Below are 22099 nucleotides of genomic sequence, written 5' to 3' on the forward strand. Positions count from 1 at the left end.
TTCAAGTCTGGCCTGCTAAAGTTCCTGAACCCACTCCCCATTTTTTCCTAATTTTTAATTAGTAAATTAAATAAAACATAAAAAGATTTTTATTTTATTTTATTTTATTTTTACACGGTGCTGAATATGTCTGTGTTTTTTGTGTCCAGGTGCCCACGGAGTGAGAGAGGAGCCCCAGTTTGTGACGGCCCGTGCAGGAGATAGTGTTGTTTTGGGATGTGACGTGAGCCACCCCCTAAACGGCCAGCAGACTCCCTATGTAGTGGAGTGGTTCAAATTTGGTGTGCCTATTCCCTTCTTCATCAACTTCCGTTTCTATCCTCCTCATGTGGACCCTGAGTACGCCGGTAAGCACCAGCATCTTTGTAATGTCCACAGTTTAATTCCTATTAATTATTATGTACAGTAGACAATTAATTTTATGCCAACTAAGTGTAGAACGTACATACTGCTCTTCCCATATTAAATTATAGTCTGAGACAATGTTGTTATTGTTAATTAAATGATTAAAAATCATTTTTGGTAATTGAAATAAAGCTGAAATAAAATATAAATGTAAATATTATTAGCTTAAACTAAAAACTGAAATGAAAATTCAGGAAAATCAGAAAAGTTGAAGTTGAAGTACTAAAATTAAAGCTAAAACTGAAATAAAACGAATAAAATTACAAAACCACAAAGTATGTAAGGCATTATTCTCACAATTCTAAAAAAAGTCAGAATTGCAAAATATAAACTCGAAATTGAGAGATATAAACTCTATAAAATATAAAAGATATAAATTCCTCAGAACTCTGAATTTACATCTTGCGTTTCTATTTTTTGTTTCCAACAATGAATAAAAAAAAAGTACTTGTTTTTTCTTGCAATTGCGAGTTTATATCTCACAGTTCTGACTTTTTTCTTCGAACTGCAAGATAAAAAGTCGCAATTACCTTTTTTATTTTTTTTATCCTGTGGCAGAAGCAAGCTATACATATATAACAAAATGAATAAAACTGAACTAAAATTAAAACTGAAAGTATATAAATAAAAGCTATGATACATTATGCAAGGGATAATGTACATCCAGCCGGTTGTTATCGCAGAATAACCCCCGACAAGGGTCTTGTATCACCCTGAAGGGGGTTATTCTGCGATAACAACCGGCTGGATGTACATGATCCCGCTTATTACACGGCTACTTGCCACATAAGTAAATAATCAGACAAATATTGATTTGAGTTGAAATATTTAATCGTAAAGCTTCCGTGAACACAGTAGTTTCGAGCAAGCGTCAAGTTCAAACTAGACGGACATTTAAGGGAAACAGTGCAGTCATAACACTTATTACACAACATTTCACCACATAAATAATTAAGGCGATAAAAGATATTGATTTAAGATAAAAATGTTTTAAAATCTTACCAGTTTGTTAGGTATATCTTATAATCCATTACAGTGTACAAAACAGTCGTAGCAAAATGGCAGCAGCTGCATTTGTATGAAACGAGAGAGCGAGTCCGTGATACCAGGATGACATAATTAAATAACTGTACACAATATTGAATCGAGTATTAATATTTTATTAGCTAACCAAACGCAAAGCTTCCATGAAGAAAAACTGTACCTTGCAAGAGTAACTATAGCGCCGACTTCAGTTACCCGGATGAGCCTGTGTTATCATCAGCTGTTATCGAGGGATAACATACCTTGGAATGTCGCGACTGACCAATCAGAATCAAGTATTCCACAGAGCCATGTAATAAAATACTATAATAGTATATAAATAATACTAAAATAACACTGGTCTGAGACCACTTTCCATTGTGCATTATTTTCTAATTTAAGAAAATTTTTTTAAATTAAAAATTAGCAACACAACTTGAATAAAAAGTAAAATTTTAAATTAAGAATTTCAGAGTATCTTTCAGGCTATTTTCAGCTTGAAATTAGATTTTGAATTACGGATTTTCAAACTTTGAATTTCTTATGAAGCCAATAATTCAAACTTAAATGTACATCACAGTGCATCAGCATCAAAACCACGATGAACCAGCATAAACCAGCCTAAACCAGGATGGAAATTCACGGCAGGCTTTGCAGTAAGAATAGTGTGTGAATTTGGACTGAGTCCAGGGCTTTAGGTTGGGTTTGATTAAATTTACCTGCTCATGACAGATTTACAGAAAGCTGTTAACTGTAAACAAACCATTAAAAGTTCCAGTCACACCATCAGTCTTCCTTTTGAATTCAGAAGTGTTGCACTTGATCTAATGTGCTCATTTTGAGTGAGGCTGAGCGAAAGCACAGTTTTTCTATGTTTACTACTCAACGCGAAAGCGAGCCCTTTGTCCGACCCAGAGAAAAAGAGAGTGTGAGCAGCCCTTGACACGGATTGGGAAAAGCTTTAGTAATGGTTGCCTGCTAGCATGGCACTCATTCTCTTTCAAGGTGCGTTACAGAACCTTAATTACCGCAGATCTGCTGCTGGCCGTCTGGGTGAAAAATCACCTATTGTCAGCACTTCTCAAAGCACACACTCTCCACGACACAGGACGCAGAGCTGCGTGACACATCCATCTCTGTGATTGTTTGAGATTATTTGATCATTTGACTGCTATGTCTCACCTTATTAAATTGGAAACTTCTTTTGCTTTCTACATCGAGAGAGCTCTGTTCCAAAACCTATTTAGCTGCAGTGCTGTCTGTGGCCTACATAGGCAGCTACATTCTAAGGGAGCATTCTAACTTCACTGGAATCGCATTCGTTTAATGATTTGGAACACTGTTTATGGACAGAAACACAAAACGCTCCTCACATTAGTGCACAGGAGACTCAACTCACAACAAGCTAACAATATATACTTTAACTAACATTAAAATTAATTACAAATGCAAATGTTAAGTAAAGTAGTCATTATGTTAAACTTATATTACTTTATATCATATAAATGTATAAACGTATTTTTCAAAATATTGATTTTATTGTTATTATTTAAAAAAACATGTATATTATAATAATAATAATATACACATATATAATAATATAATACATTTTGATATAAAAGTAAATGTACATCTTTCTTTTTTATTTTTTGCTTGGCATATTTAACATTTAAGAATTGAATGAACATATGTATAATTTAAAATACATAGCAAACTGAAATATTGGGTAGAGTAGTCAGTATGGGTAAACTTTGCATATTTAAAATATATAAATTATATATATATATATTTTATGATATTTTAAAATATATGTAGTAAAATAAATTTTGTTGTACTATTATTTTGTTGTTTATTTTGAAATTTGATACACTTTTTTATTTTATAATACTTTTAAAAATAAAAATAAATGAATATATATTTATAATTTGCCTTCTGTTTGGCTGTTATCAGATATTATAGCTGGTCCTTGTGTGTTATTTTTTTAAATTAATAGCTTTCATGTAAAGAGCACAATTATGATGCCTTCAAATGTTGTCTAGTTAGGTAGCTCACTAGGATTTGGAACAGAGCTACTATGGTGGCTTATCAGAAGTGGGGTTTTAACTGAACAGTTCCCTCTCTGAATGAGAGGTCGAAGCTCAAAAGGAGGCCAGGAAAGAACTGACTTGTAATTCACATCTTTATATTGCAATTTCTCATAAATTCTCTTCAACCATAAAATAAATAATTGATTTTACTAAGAAAGAGGAAGGAGGAAGTGAATTATCATTCCACTATTTGGTTTTGAATTACATATCTAATGTTCAGTTCCAGGCTTCCATCGATGTGACTGTATATCATTGTCTCCTGTGGGTACTATAGCGTCGCCATGGCAGCTCATTTCATATTGTTCCTTTACGCCACAAGGCTTTAGTCTCACAGTTTGGCTGGACCCGCGCACAATTACCATTGAACTCCAAAAGGCTATTACTATAACTCACAATGCAATTTTCTGCTGCAGAAACTCCCAAACTCTCTCCCTGTTGGCTACTGCCAGAGCTCCGGGTCTGATTCCTCGACCAATTTGGTGTATTAGAGTCCTCATTGTCTTGCAGACGGACAATCTATTCGGCAATCATTGCAGCAGTTTAGATGTGATTTACACAGGCTCTCCTAAAGTGATTCTTAGCTAGAGGCAGATTGTATTCATTCAGGACGGGCCTGTTTATGGGCCCCTAAAACGCAGTGCACAAATCTATCCGCAGTCATTGCTGGCAAGAGGCCTGCAGGAGGATTTTGGTAATTAAGCGCCTAACGAGTTTGCTTAATGAACGGCCCTGTGTGCTCTGAGCGTGAGTGCAGTGTATAAAACGTGATCTTCTGAGGTGAGCCCTCACAAACCTCTGCTGGTATGAAGCTCATATATACAGTCAAAATACAGTAAAAACAGTAATTTTTTAAAATAATTGTTTTCTAAAATGTATTCCTGTGATGGCGAAGCTGAATTTTCAGCATCATTACTCCAGTCTTCAGCGTCACATGATCCTTCAGAAATCATTCTAATATGCTGATTTGCTGCTCAAGAAACATTTCTTCTTATTATCAAGGTTGAAAACTGTTGTGCTGCTTAATATTATTGTGGAAACCATGAATGATGAATAGAAAGTTTAAAAGAACAGCATTTATTTGAAATAGATGTGATCAATTTAATGTAATGCTAAATAAAAGTATTACATGCATATTTATTACATATACATATACATGTTATTGTTTATGATACAAGATTTACACTTTTTTTGTGAAGAATCCACCATCATGCCTTCCTTGTCAAACTCCAAAGGCTGTTATACAAATTTTATTGGACTGCACTGTTCTGATGTAAATAGACCATGTTTTTATTCAGAGGTGTGTTTAAAGGAGACATATTATGCCCCTTTTTACAATATGTAATATAAGTCTCTGGTGTCCACAGAATGTGTCTGTGAAGTTTCAGCTCAAAATACCCCACAGATAATTTATTATATCATTTTGAAAATGAAATCAATAAATCCACTGCTCTCTTGTCTCCTCTGAGGCTGGGACTGTAAATAGTGTTCTGTGCTCATCTGTGCAGCCAAAGACAGAACAGTTAGCGTGTTTTGCTCAAACTTTCGCCATGGCATTAGAACTAGTACATTATTGTCGCTTGCAAAAACACAACAACGCCGCTGTGGGTGCAAATTTACAGATTAAGGGGCGGTAATATTATAATGAGATCCCTTTGCAACGTCACCAAGGGAGCGTAATCTAACGCGCTCGTTTTCTCAGACGCTTGCAGAAAAAGACTTACAAAACAAGGTTACTGGGTTAATCTTTTTCACGTTTCCTTGGTTGGTAGATGCACCAGGGACCTGATTATAGCACTTAAAACCTGGAAAAGTCAGATTTTCATGATATGTCACCTTTAAATATTGGGTAAAGTAGTCATTAGGTGACATTTTGCTTGTATTATTATTAAATGTAATAACTTTGCATACAATATTGTATATATTTTACAATATTTTTTACTCTCTCTCTCTCTATATATATATATATTACAATACATTTTATGAAAATTTATATAATTTTTTTAAAATATAAAACTTTAATTTTTTTTAAACAGTGAATATGTAAAATAACTTAATTTAAAAAATGTATATAATTTAAAACAAATAGGGAACACATTGGGCGTAGTCATTAAACTTGTCATATTTAATGTTAATTGACAACATTTTTATTCAGACATACTGTATGTTTAACTGATATATTTTTATATTTTATCACCTGAATGTATTTTGTGATTTTCAAATTTTTGTCTTGTATTAATCTTAAATGTTTTATATAGTTTTTTGTTAATTTTATGTCTCATTTACTTTGTTCTCTCGATGAAGCATATCCTTGCTTCTATTTAGTATAATATGAATTGCAAGAAACACTTTTCTTGCAATTCTTGCACTTTTCTAGTGTTAATAAACAGGAAGATTAATATTTGGCTACATGTGCTAAGTACAAAAACACTAAAATACAAATAAAAAGAGATGGTTAAAATGGCTAAAATTGTGTTACCATAGGCATCAATTCTTTGTTTGGGGTTCCCAAAGCTCCATATGCTAATGCAGATCCATTTGGAAGGATTTAAGTCACTGAATGTTGCCTGAACAACTTTCAAATGCAACTAGTTTAATTACTGATTAGTTATCCGATTAGAAGAAAACACATTAAGTTAAAATACACTGGCACAGAATATGTTAAAACGTGTTAAAATACTCTACACTGGCACAGGACTACATTTAAGCCTGCAGTGGGAAAGATAATGCAGTCCTGTTAGCAGTGGCCTCAAAAACACCTTTTATTTGCTGTAACATTCAGTGTGAAGATGCTCCCTAACTTTGATGCCGATGTATGATCCCATCAGTACTTTATCACCCTGAACAAAAATAGCTGTGATTTTGAAGGCCTTATATTTTTACTGCAAGACCGCAGCCTCCTCTGCCCCGTGCCGTATCGATTTTCTGCTCTGGAAACCTGCCGTTTCCTCTCTCAGGTGCAGCTGGGATCCCAAAGCTATGATATCTAGTGCTCACTACACAGCAGTATGAAGTATGAAGGCCAGCCGGAATGTAAATACGTGAGTCTGAGACGCTCACACAGTGAACAGTGCCCTGAACATTCAAACATGTGAAATCCCAGCTAAAGTCCTCGAATAGGCAAATGAGAGATTGTATTTTGATAGTGGCCAGCTCTGGAATGGCTTAGTTCAGTCAGAGAGATGCTTGACTGCCCAAATTTCTCTCACTTTCCGTGACTATTTGTATTGTCGGTGTTGCTAAGCCTCTTAGTACAGAATGTGTAACACTCAAATATGAGCTGTGATACTTTGTTCTTTTCTATTTCAAGTACAGCACACATTTCATTCGATAGTTAAAGAGGGCTGAAATCAAGGATAGATTGCTTTGCTAGTAATGTTATACATTGCTCCACATGCTGGCTTGCTGCATATCATTTAATCATTTTGTGAACTGCAAAGTTGTTGTTGGTGAAACCTTAAAAATGCAAAGTGTCTATATGAAATAGATAAAATAAATAAATGTATACATATGGAAATAAAGACATGTGAGTTAATAAATTAAATATTAATAATAATTTGTCATTTATTTATTTACTTAGGTTTGCTCCTTCATAGACTTTAAGCTATATAGCATATAACATTCATGGAGTTACTATTGTAACACTTCAGCGTTTTTTTTCTCTTCATACGCTGGAGTGATTAACTATAATCATAATGGCAATACTGGGCTTTATTTAATGGAGATAACAACTAATAATAATCTTCACCAACCAATATTACACAGACAGCTAATTAAAACATAAATTTCCTGTTTCAGCAGAGCGCAGTATGCAGTGACAGCAGAGTAAGAATCATTTTAAACAAGGCAGATTAAACTATAGACCCTGAAATTCATCTAGCTTGTTTGTTATCGTCAGTGCATTTGTTACATTGTCATTAACTGGTGCCGTTATCTGTCATGTCAGTTTTTTTGGATGCAGCATTCTTCATTTTAGTTAGTACAATGTGTGAAACATTGCTGTGAGCCTTTTCATGCAACACAAGGATGAATTTCTGTGTAAAATGTTTATAAAACCATTTTTACTTAAATTGTCACTTCTAATTGAATGTGATAGTTTATGCAAGAATGGGTTTATGTACAATTTACAATGATATTCTCTTCATGGTTTAATATATGAGGTGTTATGTTGGTGCAGCTTTGTATTTATTTCCTTTTTTAATTGAAAGTCTTTGGGTCTTACCTACAGTGGAGATCAAAATTAGAGAACAATCTACAATTTCCTAAATTACAAGGTCACTGCTTAGTCCTATTTGAACATATCCTAACAGGAGTAGAAGGGCAGTTTTTAAGAATATTTCTTAAATTAATTGTATTCTGAAGCAATTACAATGACACTAATTCAAGTCCCCCCAAAAGGCTGGTTGTCCACGTAAGACAAATGCAGAAGAGGACAGGATAATGTGAAGACTCACAATGGGGAATCGGTTCAACACTGCTGTTGGAATTGCTTGCCAGTTCAGCAATGAACAGGGTATGGATCTGTCTCGGCACGTTTAAGAGAAGTCGACTGAAAGCACACTCTGCAGTGACCAAGCCTCTCATCAGCAGAAAGAATCAAAAGACTAGGCTCACCTTTGCTGAGGAGGCCTGATCTAAACCAGACTGAAAATCTCTGGAAAATCCTTGGTGACAAAGTTATGGCTAAGAAACCCACTACAGTTACCGAACTATGGAAGAGACAGGAAGAAGAGTGAACCAAGATCACACCAGCGCAGTGTGAGAAACTAGTGATGTCCTGTGGCCACAGATGTGATGAAATCATTCAAAGCAGGGGCCTTTTTGACAGCTTTAACTCTCCAAAATTTTAGTTGTAATCTTCTTTCATGCTACAGTGGTTACTGTTCTCTAATTTTGATCATGGAGTTTTCCACAAAATAAAAGTTTTTGTTGAAATGCCAGTCAAACATGTTAGTGGATCAGTGGTACCTACCTACAGCTAATATTCCTTCAAAGCTTTAGCGATGAAGATTAACAATATTTCAGAAAAAATTATTTATAGATTTATAGATAGATAAATTTATAGTATTTATAGATTGTTGTCTAATTTTGACCTCCATAAATTTGACCTCTTATTTCAGTTAGTTGCTGAAGCAACATTTCTAATTTTTGTTTGGTTAAAGTTTTTACTTTTTATCTAATATTTATGATTTATTCCATTTCAGCTTTATTACAATCATTAAAAAAGTTTTAATAATTGGTTTTAGTTGAGAGTAATAACCCTGTTCTGTATGCAAAAAAAGGCTCTTGCACAAATATTTCTGTCGGATTCACAGACACATGCACACATAAATTTGTTTATACCATCTTTCTAATGTTTATGAATACATATAATTTTAAATGAGATATGAGATATGTGTGAATGCATGCTTAGTGAACGCGAGCCCGACTTTCACTGCAGTGAGTCATTGCAGCAGTCCCACTCAGCTCTCCTCTGTTCCTGTGTGCTTTCAGGTAGAGCCAGTCTGCATGGCAAAGCGTCTCTGCAGATCGACCATGTGCGCTCAGAAGACCAGGGCTGGTACGAGTGCAGGGTCCTCATGCTGGAACAACAATATGACACCTTTCACAATGGCAGCTGGGTTCACCTCACAGTCAACGGTGAGACCCTCGCCACTCTCACCACACTAGTACTGTGAAAGACACACACACACACACACACACACACATCTATCTATCTATCTATCTATCTATCTATCTATCTATCTATCTGTGCCATTCATTCTGTCGTTCCATCCATCTGTTCATCCATCTCAAGTTGTTTGACTCATTGCAGTGGTTTGTGTATAAGGCTTTGCTTATATCTGCATATCTGAATGTATGTACTCAGTTTCTCAGAGACTCTGCATACAGAGCAGGACGGACCGACATGCATTTCTCTCTCTCTCTTTCGGTGTGCTCTCTTCCCCTCCCCCTCGTTTTTAATGGATGTCTGCTTTTGGGGGTGGAGTAGGACTAATCGCGGCTTGATTTCATATTCATTTCTAATATCAGCAGTAAATCAGAGCTGTGAGGAGTGGAGGAGGATGTGACTGTCTCTTACCACTCATGACTGGCTGCTGCTGTGACTAATATGTGTGGTAGACCCAACAAAAAACAGCCTTCATGCTCTTGCCACAGAAATGAGCAATGTACTTCCTTGTGGTCTAGAGTCTGCTGTCATTGTTTCCATCAGAAATCGTTATTGCCATCTCCCTTGTTTGATCCAATATTTTGTTCTTGTCGTACAGTGGACAATGATGGGTAACAATTAGATTTTTGGTTAATTATTAACTCCATGTCTGTAATCTTTAAGGACTTCTATATGTTAGTTAACTCCTAAATGTTGACAAAAAGGAAAATGAATACAAAATACTGATCCTTTTTATCAAATTCTCTCCAATCCCACCTGAAACAGTCTAGCAAGTAGCAAATTCGAGTTCATGGCTATGACATAACGTAAGCCTGTTTAAAAATAAAAGGGACTATCATTTGATATGCCCTGCCGAAACTTCCTGTTTTGTGCTTGTCAAGTGATTTCATGAAGCCTACACTCAATATTATGATCCTTTGGGTATGGGCCAGCATTCAAAAGAAACCCAACGGCCTGCTCTGAGATCTGCATGCCCTTATGTCTAATAAACAGAGTAATATTTCACCAGGCAGCAGAGCCCTCATCATTTCCATTACACTAATGGAGATGTCTTTCATGGTGCCAAACTACAGAGGCAAATTTGGGGTAGCTCAAGGCTTTGGTCATGTCATGTTCCTCCCTCTCATTCCATTTGAACACGTTTTGCTTGATCTATTATTTATGGGCATGGTTCAGCGCCGCTGGAAATATATTATCTCCTCCACGGTGAGTGTTTGCATTTTATTAGATGATGAATTTAATACGATCCATTAAGACAATATGTAAACTATCATGATTCACAGCTCAGTAATCATTGCCTGAGGGTCAATATCCAAAAAGCCCTTGGTCGCATATTAATAGTATCGTAACGCCACTGTAGGCTTAAATCAAGTGCTGATGCAGCAGATTAATTCCAATACTGGAGCCTTTTGTATTTGGCTGCACTGCATACTGATTCTCACTGTACATCACCTTACATGTATGAGCTGCAGTGGCAGAGGAATTAAAGATAATTATGGGCGTTATTAAGGAACCAGTGTCTCTTCTCATGTTGGTGAGAAATCGATAGTGTATGCCTTGTTGGTATGTTGGTGATAAGCATCTCTGTTGGTCCTTTATAGTGTCCATTTATTGAATCACATCCCCAAGTGAGATATGTGTCCATTCAGTGAACAGCAGCAGAGAGGAAGTGATAAAAGTGTGCAGTCAATGATCGTGGTCGTCCTGGCTGAAATTGCACAGGAGGGATTGAGCGCTCTACTCAAGGAGAGGTACAGGTATATTTGGAAGAAAGGCACGATTAAAGGTCCCCTGAAATGCTTAGAAACACACAGCGTTACTCTATGTGTTGACGTCATTTTAACTGAAACAGGAAGACAGGGTGGGACATATCAAGCAGCCGTTTATATCACAGCTTGGGCTAGAGCTGTTCAGAGCTGTTGAGCTCCGTAAAGCCGCATTTGACAGGGTATGCCAGCCACAATCTCATCCATATTGCTATAAAATATAGCATTCTGTGTAGAATTCAAATAGCTCCGATACATTTTGTGGTCTGCGCCGACTCGCGCATGTGATCCGCTCCGTGCTATCGTGTCTCTGGACCGGAGCAGAGTGTGTGTGCGCTGCGGTGGTTAGCGTGACACAGCACGAAACCAGACTTCTTTTTTTCCTCAATGGAAAGCATATTTACACTGTTGGAATCGTTCCCTTTCCCCTATATAGAGCACTACGTGCCATTCACTGTACAGAAAATACTAATTCTGTGGACAAGTGAACGATTTCAGCCGCGGCTTCAGCGTCTATTTTATAGTGTAGGGGCGGCCGCTTCGGATTCTAGAGAGCATTTGATTGGACAGAAAGTTTGATGAGAAGCATAAGTATGATTTGACGTGGCGGAAGTGACGAACTGCAAGCTTTCAATGCTTGTATCTTCTAAATGCGAATTTTGTCACTGTTTTGGAGCACACTGCCTTATAGATAACCTTAAGACTAACATATTGATACTAACACCCAAAAAACTTTAATTTTGATTTCATGGGGACTTTAAGTCTCTAAAAACTACTCAAACAAAAGTAAAACGTTAATTTATATACTTTTTTAAGGCAGGAGTTTTTAAACATTTTGATTCCCCTGACCCCCACATAGGATACAGTATTTGCAGGACTCCCTTAAATATAAAGGTAGCTGTATATTTTCATCTATAAAGACTCATTTATACTGTGAAAAATGAAAATAATAATGTGGAAAATATTATCTGGAAAAATATTTACTTTCTATTTGACACATTATATTTTTTCTACCCATTGTTAGATTTTATAAACCTGAAGATAAATATTAAACTATAAAAAAAACAAAAAACATATAATTGCAAATTATATTAGGATTTCCTACCAGTCTTTAAAAGCAGAATGCAATGCATGCACATGGGTCATAACTCAAATTTGGTGAATTTTAACTTGCGTTTTGTTTTGTTTAATTTTGTTTAATTTAATTTCATCTTGTTTTGTTTTTGTTTTGTTTTCTTTTGTTTTTCTGTTAAACCTTTCCCAGCACTCTTTTGCACCCCTAACCTGTTTTTACTTAGCAAGAAATATTTATACCAGCCCAACCAGTTTGAAGTACAGTTTGAAGTAAAAATAAAAAAGAAGTTAGGAAGAGAGCAGTACTAGCTGTTTTCATCTATTACATAGTGTTTCACTTCCAATCCTGTACAAGTCAGATATATGGCAATGAGTACATGTTTGCTGCAGTGATGCACGTAGTTTGCGTATCTCTGCGTTCAGTTATGTTGATTATTCACCTGATATTTATTTGGCTGCTGTCAGACGTTGAGGTGTCATCCACAGGAACGGTATAATTAGCACAGCGCTGTCTGCTCTCCGTAAGCACAGGCTTTTTGTATATTTAACATATGCTTGTGAGGTGAAACTCATGCATATTCCAAACTTCAAACAATCACACCAGCAAGGGTAACAGTCTGCTGCACCTCGCGTCCATGTTGAAAGTCCACAGCCGTTCCCTTGCAGAAATCACTGTGGCTTATTTGGAAAGTGCACAGTAGCCGTTTCTCCATTTCAGAGCTGCGGCGGCAGAGGCGAGAGGCACGATTGAAGGGTGTATTATTGCATGCGGGGTGCATGTTTGTGTATGTGTGTTTTTGGCCCAGGGTGAATGAGTTCAGTGTCTGCCTCGTCGTTTTTCAGCCGGGGAAATGTCACCTGTGCAGCTGTGGCGGGTGGCGCTTGTGCGAGCATCTGTGAGTGTTTATTTCACGGCATCCTATTTCCTCTTTACTGCTACAGCGGCCATTCATGCCCTCCCTCGTTTGCATTCACGGTCAGTTCAGAGGTTCACTCAGTCACGTCCCCTCACACGCACACACAGTCCTGGCCCTTAGGTGCTTTCCGAAATGTCGATATCAGTGATTGCGGCGTGGTTTTTACACGGTGTGTGGTTTTTATATGTCGTCAGGACGTTTTACAATAAAGTGCATATAATAGCCTTTTGGCTAAATGGCTCATGGTCGGATTTGCAAGCAATGCAGCTTTGAATCTAAACGACATAATGCCTGCTTGAAATTCACTACATTTGCTTTGATTGCGGATGTGTGAGTGACCTGTAGCCATGGCAGTTTTTGACTGAAATGAAATAGGTTTATATTGCTCCTCCCAGTAGGTTTTGGTGTGAAGTTTTTATGGCATATTACCATTTTATGACTTTTAATAAGCATGCATTGTCATGCCTTTAAAGATGATCCTCTAAGGAATAGTCAATTAGCTGACTTGGTCAGTTTGTAATCAAATGCTTTATGTGCATTTATTATCTGGATACTTGAAAGTCTTGCTGTTGGAAATAATAAGTAAATAACTCAAAATCAGTTTTATAATCTCCAACCTTTTGCTTGCTCTTATTGTTTGATATGCCTTTTCCTCCAAAATAGCTCGTCAAAACCTGTAAACTTATATTTTGTATATCAATTCACTCATATGAAATGTGTAGGCTAAGTATACCCATTATCCCACCAAAATCTAAGTTTAGGTGTTTTTCATAGATTTCATACATTGTTTGTAAGAAAAATAATTTGTTAAAATGCAAGATTTATCTCTCATTTGAAAATGTCATAATTAATTGATGTACTGTTTAGAATATTAAATTAAGATATTTTATCAATAAAGTCAAAAGTCAGGCATGGGCTTAATTGGTACTTTGACACCATTTAAGCCTGCATTCCAAAGAAGCCCACATAATTATTTATTCACAAAATATAAAAAAAATATTGATTTTTTTTTTTATTGATGAGTTAGCGCTCATCACCTGTACCAATAACATTCAACATGAAAAACATACAGTATGCAAAGCACAACACTTTTACTGTGCCAACATGATAAAGGTGACATGCCTCTATGATCTTTGGACAGGTGCTGTAGTTTTTTCTCTTTTTTTTGTCATTTGTCATCTAAATATGGTTGTAATTTAAGGTAGTAAGTAAGAATAGGGAAAATGTTAGTAAGGTAAAAGCACACAAAGAACTGTTATCATTAAACACTTTCACTCAGAAAACTGATCAAAGTTTGTAATTAAAGGGATTCCTCATTGAAACATAAGGTGGGCTTAAATGGTCCTACATTGAGTAATGGTAAAATTATTAAAATTATTTGCTCTACAAAACAATTTATGATTTATTTATTTGTAAATTAATGTAAAATTAATCATAAAACATTTAGTGTTTCTAGTTCACATGCTTAATTCTTTGGCAGTCTATCTTTCAGTTAGGCTAGTGGTTTGACCTTGAGATTAACTTTGTGCGCAAGCCAATAAAACTGATAAAAAAATTATATAAAATTATAAAGTACTATTTGTTCATACAAAAAAACAATACATTTATCTCTTATTTGACATAATATGTGACCCTGGACCACAAAACTAGTCTTAAGTTGCACGGGTATGTTTGTAGCAATAGCCAAAAATACATTGTATGGGTCAGAATTATCAATTTTTCTTTTATGCCAAAAATCATTAGGATATTAAGTAAAGATCATGTTCCATGAAGATATTTAGTAAATTTCTTACCATAAATATATCAAAACTAAATTTTTGATTAGTAATATGCATTGCTAAGAACTTCATTTGGACCACTTTAAAGGCGATTTTCTCAATATTTTGATTTTTTTGCACCCTCAGATTCCAGATGTTCAAATAGTTGTATCTCCACAAAACCAGTCATAAGTGTCAATTTTTCGAAATTGAGCTTTATGGATCATCTGGAAGGTGAATAAATAAGCTTTCCGTATGGTTTGTTAGGATAAGACAATATTTGGCCGAGATACAACTATTTGAACATCTGGAATCTGAGGGTCCACAAAATCTAAATATTGAGAAAATCGCCTTTAAAGTTGTCCAAATGAAGTTCTTAGCAATGCATATTACTAATCAAAAATTTAGTTGTGATATATTTATGGTAAGAAATTTACAAAATATCTTCATGGAACATAATCTTTACTTAATATCCTAATGATTTTTGGCATAAAACAAAAATCTATAATTTTGACCCATACAATGTATTGTTGGCTATTGCTACAAATATACCCAATAGAAAGCTTATTTATTCAGCTTTCATATGATGTATAAATAAATTTAGAAAAATTGACACTTAAGACTGGTTTTGTGATTCAGGGTCACATATCAAGGTATTAAACAAAGAAATGGCTGAAAATTGCAGAAATGTGTTGATTTCTGAAGTGTCCCGAAACACCAAAGTTTTTGGGAGTCTTTGTGTGAGGTCCCCTGAGACAGCATGCACATGGGTCATAACTCAGCACTGGCAAATGTGATTGGTATGCAATAAAAAATGTCAGGTAAGTAACAAATCACTGGATTAGTTCAAATGAAGAACGGCATAAAATATGTTTTTTTTCCTTTTTGGTCTTAAAGGGAACATGGATGGATGTAAATGGATACACTTAACCTAAATAAAACTGAATTGCATTTTTAGTTGTTTTATCTTTTGTGCAGTTGAGTTTTGGGTCACACTTTATTTTAAGCTCCAATTCTCGCTATTAACAAACCATTAATTATGACTTTTGCCACAATAGACTCCTAATTTGCTGCTTATTAATAGTTAGTAAGGTAGTTGTTAAGTTTAGGTATTGGGAAGGATTAGGGATGTAGAATATAGTAATGCCGAATATGTGCTTTATAAGTACTAATAAACAGCCAATATGTTAATAATAGGCATGATAATAAGCAACTAGTTAATAGTGAAAATTGCTCCCTATACTAAAGTGTGACCGAGTTTTGTTTTGTTCATTTTAGCTTTGTTTAGCTTTTTGTTTTTCACAGCCTAGTTTTGGTTTTTGCAATGTTTTGTTTTGCACATTCTAGCTTTGTTCTGCACAAAGTAGTTTTGTGCAGTCAAATTTTGTTTTGCACAATATGGTTTTGTTTTGCACAGTTTTGTTTTGTACATTCTGTTTTTGTTTGGAACAGTCGGGTTTTGTTTTTGCAATATCAATTTGTTTTGCACCATGATGTTTTTGGCTCAATCTAATTCTGTTTTGCGCGATTTAGTTTTGTTTTGAGCAGCCTAGTTTTTATTAAAATCAGTCACTGTCCATCACTAATTACATGTCACGTATTATTTTCTTTGGAAAGGGATATCACAGCATAATATGCTCAATACTTACCATTCAATGTACAGATTCTAGTTGTATTAAAGATATGAACACTCATTCGCACTGTGTAAGCTTATCTTAAAAGTTTTGTAAGAATCACTGGTGTTCATTGGTATTCAGACTGCCCCACTTCTCCAAAAGCGTCTTTGTTGGGGCAGGTGCTGCCTGGCCTCACAAGGGCAGAAAGTCTGACAGCACTGGTTTCCTGTAGCCGCTATATTAGCATCCACTTGTGTATGGATCCTATGTGGGCAGTGGCTGTTCTTCCTGCCAGGACGGGTGAGAGGGTGGCCAGCTGCCCGCGTGTACCCAGCAGGTGTCAGCCGGGCAGATGTACCCGCTCGGAGAACAGTAGTGGCACTGTGGAGACGCTCAGGTCATCACACAGCCCTCCTTCATCAGTGCGGTCGTCACACTCGTCTCTCTCAGAACATCCTGCCCATCCCCACAGATCATTAGCTTCTGATACTAAACACCAATCCAAACCACAATAGTGAGGCCTAGTGGTTAAAGATCTGAGCTGGTAACCTAAAGGTTGCAGGTTTGAGCCCATCAGATATCATCACTGTGCCCTTGAGCAAGAAATAATTCAGCCAAAATATTGAAGTTCTGTCATCATTTACTCATTCTCATTTTTTTCTTCTTCTACGGAACACCAAGAAGATATTTTGAAGAATATCTTAAGAACCGTTCACATAAAGAACGATAACTATAAATGAATAACTATATTATTGTCCACACCTGGGGTGGACGATATTGTTTTGTTTATCCTAAGCGCACTGCATTTTTGTAGTCTGTCACTTTAAATGCTCAATCTCTTTAAAGGGGTCATATGATGCTTTTTTAAAGATCATTATTTTGTGTATTTGGTGTAACAGAATATGTTGACATGCTTTAATGTTCAAAAAACACATTATTTTTCAAATACTGTACATTATTGTAGGTCAGAGAAAGGAAAACTTGAAATCGCATCATATGACCCCTTTTAAGGCAGGATGCACCGATCATTGTTTTTATCATTCATTGGCTGGAAAAAATCATTCTGAAAGTGAATATATTGTGAATATATTGTTTCTCTGTGCCGTTATTGTTATAGTTGTGATGTGGACACTATTCTTTTATGTTTAGAATCATTTTTAGAACTATATCTTTATTGTTATCATTATCGTCCTTGGTGTGGATGGGCATTTAGTGTTTATTTATTTATTTATTGGTCCATGCAATGAATATCACTGGGGTACAGTTAGGGCTGCACAATTAATCAAATTTCTAATCGCGATTACAATTACGGATGCCACAATTACATAATCGTTCAAAGCAGCAATTAATCGTTCAAAGTCCACTTAACAATGTTTTATTAGTCCCCATTGAATTTTATTATATGGGGGGAAAACTATTCTTTTTTTATTTATTTGTAATTCTGCAAAAGAAAGAATGTCAGGTTCAAAACCACATGAGGATCATGAGAATAAATTATTTGGTTGTTTTCTGAAATTTGGTACCTGGAACTTTGGCATCTTTTTAATAAGTAGTTTTTGTCTTGTTTGCCAGTAAAAATATCTAAACACTATTAATCATGAGAAATGTTCTTCTGTGGAGGTCAACAGCAATGAGAAACTGTATAGCTACATCAGTGTCCATGTGTCTGTGGTTTTCTAGATCTGTGTTTCAGAGTGGGACAGGTTCATTGAAGATTTTTGGCTGAGTTCATTTACAAAAGCAAATTAGTTTGTGGACACTCTGTAGCTCTGCATATGAAATCTGTCTTCCCGAATCATTTTATTTAGGTATTATTAATTAGACATCAATCAGTATGTGAGAGCGAAGGTTGTTTGCTTGCCAGAAGTCTGCTGTGAAGCACAGAGAAAAGTTGAGGTGCTGAGTGTCTATTCACTGAGCTCTGTCCAGACCATCTGTTCACGTAGAAAGACCTTCAGACAGGTGCCTTCTGAAATATGTCTTCTGTTTGTCATTCGCAGTGTGAGCCCAAGATTTCCCAAAAACACATAGTGAGACGAGTCCAGAAACTAGGGCAGGTGTGTGATGGAGTTTGTTTGTCCCTTAAAGTACCTTCAAGTGTTTATCAGAAAGTATTCCTAAGAGAGAAACAGAGATGGAAAAGGTGAAAAGGAAGAAAAAAATTAACTTTTAGTCAATATCAGGGATATGCAAAACAACATAGTAACAGAATAGACTTGGTGGGTTGCCTAAACAACTACTATAGATTTTTTTTAAGGATTCGTTCACATAAGACACATTCAAAAACATATAGAATGTGTTGAAATGGAATTTGGACTATTTATAACTCAAATAATGTGAGATATGACATATGAGACTATAGTGGAGGTGCTTTAAAGGCGATTCATATAAAACACAACTTTTCAGAAAGGTTTTTACTGTGAAAACTGCTTGACATGCTGTCAGCACATTAATTAGCACTGCCTCTAAAAATATCAAAACTAAAAAGAGGTGCATGGAAAAAATCTAATGAATTAGGCTAGTCAACCTCAGCAGCAGACTAGTCTGTGGTTGGATTAGTTGACTATTGTGACCCATCCTTAGGGAATATATATTTTTAGAGATTTGATGCTGATCTCAGCAAGAAGTTTTGGGCTATAAATTCTTCTCCCTTGCGTTTAGCGTGCAACAGATTGCAGTGAGAAAGAAAAAGCTCATGGTAGGCACAGATGGACAGATGTTCAGAGGCATTAATTGCTTGCTTTGTTTGTTTTTCACCAGGTGTTTGCGCTGTTGAAAGCAAAACTGCTATAGGCTAATGGTGACCCACATGCAGAGGAAGTTAGGATTTCATTGCTGAAAGTGCGCAATGCATATTCCTAGAGACTTGTATTATCACTTGATAGATAGGTGCACATAAGAATGATTATGCAGAATTATGCTGAAATGGAATGATCATCATTCACAAAGTTCTACACGTCCAGTGTAATCAGATGTGTTACGATTGGTGGCAAAACAATGATACAACACCATAGACTTTCATTAAAAAAGTGGCCCGAATCACATCATAAAGACTTGACGCTGGGTGAGTAAACAGCCACCTAGCAACTACGTAGAATACCTTGGAACTGCATCATGTGTAAAAATGTGAAAAAGGTGTGCAGATTGCATTGACATGTTGCATGGATGTTCTGGATGAAAGTGACACTACAGAGATTCTGGTAGTTCTTGTTCTCTGTTTCTGCAGCCTCTGCCGTCTCACACGCTCACCATGGGGACTGAGCATGTGAGAGTATTAAATATAAAAGAATCTGGACTCAACTTGTCCTGTCTTTGTTTTTGTCCCAGCGCCCCCTACGTTCACGGACACGCCACCGCAGTATGTGGAGGCGAGGGAGGGTGGCAGCATTACTCTGACCTGCACTGCCTTCGGAAACCCCAAGCCGGTGGTCACCTGGCTGAGAGACGGGGATCAGCTGACTAGCAACAAGAAATACACGGTAACTGTGTTCTGGTTTAATATTTTTTTCTTAATCAGTGACTTAACTTGTTTGACTTGTTTTTCCATTAAAAAAGATCTGAATAACCTGAAAACAAGAAACAATGTTTCTGCCATGGGATAAAAAAAAGTTAACACCAACTTTTTATCTCACAATCTATACTTTTTTTCTCAGAACTGCAGTATATAAACAGAACTGCAGGATTGCAATAAACGTCTGATTGCAATAAAGTCAGAACTCGGAATTACGATAAAAAATAAGAATTATGAAATAAAAAGTCAATTTCCTGTTTTATTTTTATTCTTTGGTGGAATTAATTGAGAGATATAAACAAGTTGGCAAGAACAAACTCAGAATTGCGAGAAAAGGTTTTTTTGTTTTTTTTTAATCTGAATAGAGTGTTTAGAGTTCTCACAATTTTGACTTTTTTTCCCCTCAGAATTGTAAGTTGTAAGATAAAAATTTGCAATTATCTTTTTTAAAAGATTTTTAAAAATCTTATTTTATTTAATTTTTTTTATCTATCTCATGGTGGAAATGGACTTTCATAGTTTTCAGCATTGATAATAAATGTTTTTGAGCACCTAATCAGCATATTAGAAGGATTTCTGAAGGATCATGTGACACTGAAGACTGGAGCAATGACGCTGAAAATTCAGCTTTGCATTACAGGAATAAACTACATTTTAAAATATATTCAAATAGAAAACAGGTATTTTAAATTGTAATAATATTTCACAATATTACTGTATATGCCTTGGTGAGCATAAGAAATGTATTTAAAAAATGGTGAGGTTGATGCACAAACCAAGCAAATAAAAGAATTAGATGAAATTAAAGGGGTCATATTATGCGATTTAAATTTTTCCTTTCTCTTTGGAGTGTTACAAGCTCTTGGTGCATAAAGAAGATCTGTAAAGTTACAAAGACTAAAGTCTCAAATCCAAAGAGATATTCTTTATAAAAGTTAAGAGTCAACCACCCCTACCTAAAACGGCTCGTTCTAACACGCCCCCACATATCTACATCACGATGTGGGAAGATTTGCATAAAGCCGCCCAAATACAAAAGCTGTCACTGGGGCGGTACTTTTAGGTACTAATTTGTACCTTTAAGGTACCAATATGGACTCTTTAGGTACAAAGGTGTGCCTTTTGAAAAGGTACCGCCCTAGTGACAGCTTTTGTACCTTTTTTTCTGTATATTATTAGGTAAATGGAGCTTATTTTAAAGATGTTTACTGTGTGAAAAAAACTGTAGTGCTCAGTTCCAGATGTAGCACTTTCGTTTTGGTTAACTGCTGCCTTGATTAAGTAGAAAAATTGTCAATGTCATTTTTGTCTCCAAATATAGCCAGAATGAATTTAGTCTAGCCATGAATTTGATCCGCAGTGAATTGTACTGTCTCATTTTTCTTTTGGAAATGGAAGCATGAATCATCACTAGCTATTTGTAAGAAAAGTCTCTGTCAGTCGGGGCCCGCGTCGGGGGTCTGACAGTTGAAGAGCACACGCCTGCAGTGGGAATGGAGAAAAAAAACTGACAAGCGTGTTTCCACCTTACACTGCATGCAGGCTGCGAGGGAGGAGGCGGCGAGGATTTGACAGAACAGGCAGTCAGTCTGGCTCCAGTAGGCATTGCCTCTTAGCACATCAGAGGAGCAATCCCTGAGGAAACAGACAAATAAAAGACAAGAGAGACAGTGTAGCCGCTTCTGTCTTACATCTGAATGTTCACTTTCATCTGTTTTAGACTAGCCATCTGCACCGCCTTTGTTAGCTGCGTTTGTCTTGTTCCGCATTTCCTAGCATGCTTTTGGTCACAGCTAGCATTTACACAAGGCGTGTTTGAGTGCCATTTGCCGTATTCTGCCTGCCACTCTTGCTCACTGGCGATTGATGAACAGGAAGTAATGGCTGGATGCTGTTTTTCCTTCATGACCGCTCTTAGCAAGGTTACTCTCTAACCCCGTGGCTGCTCTTATCCTCCTTCACTCCACGGCACTGCAGCGTATTCCCTAAAGGTCACGTTTGTGATGTCTTGCAAGCTGTTTTATGGGTGAGGTGTGGAGATGGTGTAGAGCCTGTGAAATCCCACATAAAAGTATTTGCATGTCCTTCGCACGTGCTTGCATTATATAACAAAATAGCAAACACGCTGGTATTTATTAAAATATATTATATTATAAACTTTTTAAGTTAAACATTCCAAATTATTGTTTAATAATGAATTAATTAAACTGATTATTTGTGAAATTATTTAATTAAAATATAAATTAAAAAAAAAAATTTTTTTTAAAGAATATAT

General features: G+C 36.1%; 1 protein-coding gene across 6 annotated transcripts in view; it reads left to right on the plus strand.

The window, feature by feature from the left end:
- Positions 1-22099, plus strand: part of LOC107748591 (protein turtle homolog B-like) — a 68367-nt gene that overhangs the window by 15483 nt on the left and 30785 nt on the right. For all 6 annotated transcript variants that reach the window (XR_001640947.1, XM_016563447.1, XM_016563449.1 and 3 more), the window contains exons 2-4: positions 150-347; positions 9006-9152; positions 19641-19792. Coding sequence is in view for 5 of the 6 variants with exons in the window: in XM_016563447.1 (XP_016418933.1) it covers positions 150-347; positions 9006-9152; positions 19641-19792 (497 nt within the window). In the remaining variant the exon portion in view is untranslated. The remainder of the gene's footprint in view (positions 1-149; positions 348-9005; positions 9153-19640; positions 19793-22099) is intronic.

This window comes from Sinocyclocheilus rhinocerous, unplaced genomic scaffold (assembly GCF_001515625.1).
Source record: "Sinocyclocheilus rhinocerous isolate Xijiao unplaced genomic scaffold, SAMN03320098_v1.1 scaffold620, whole genome shotgun sequence".
Lineage (NCBI taxonomy): Eukaryota > Metazoa > Chordata > Actinopteri > Cypriniformes > Cyprinidae > Sinocyclocheilus > Sinocyclocheilus rhinocerous.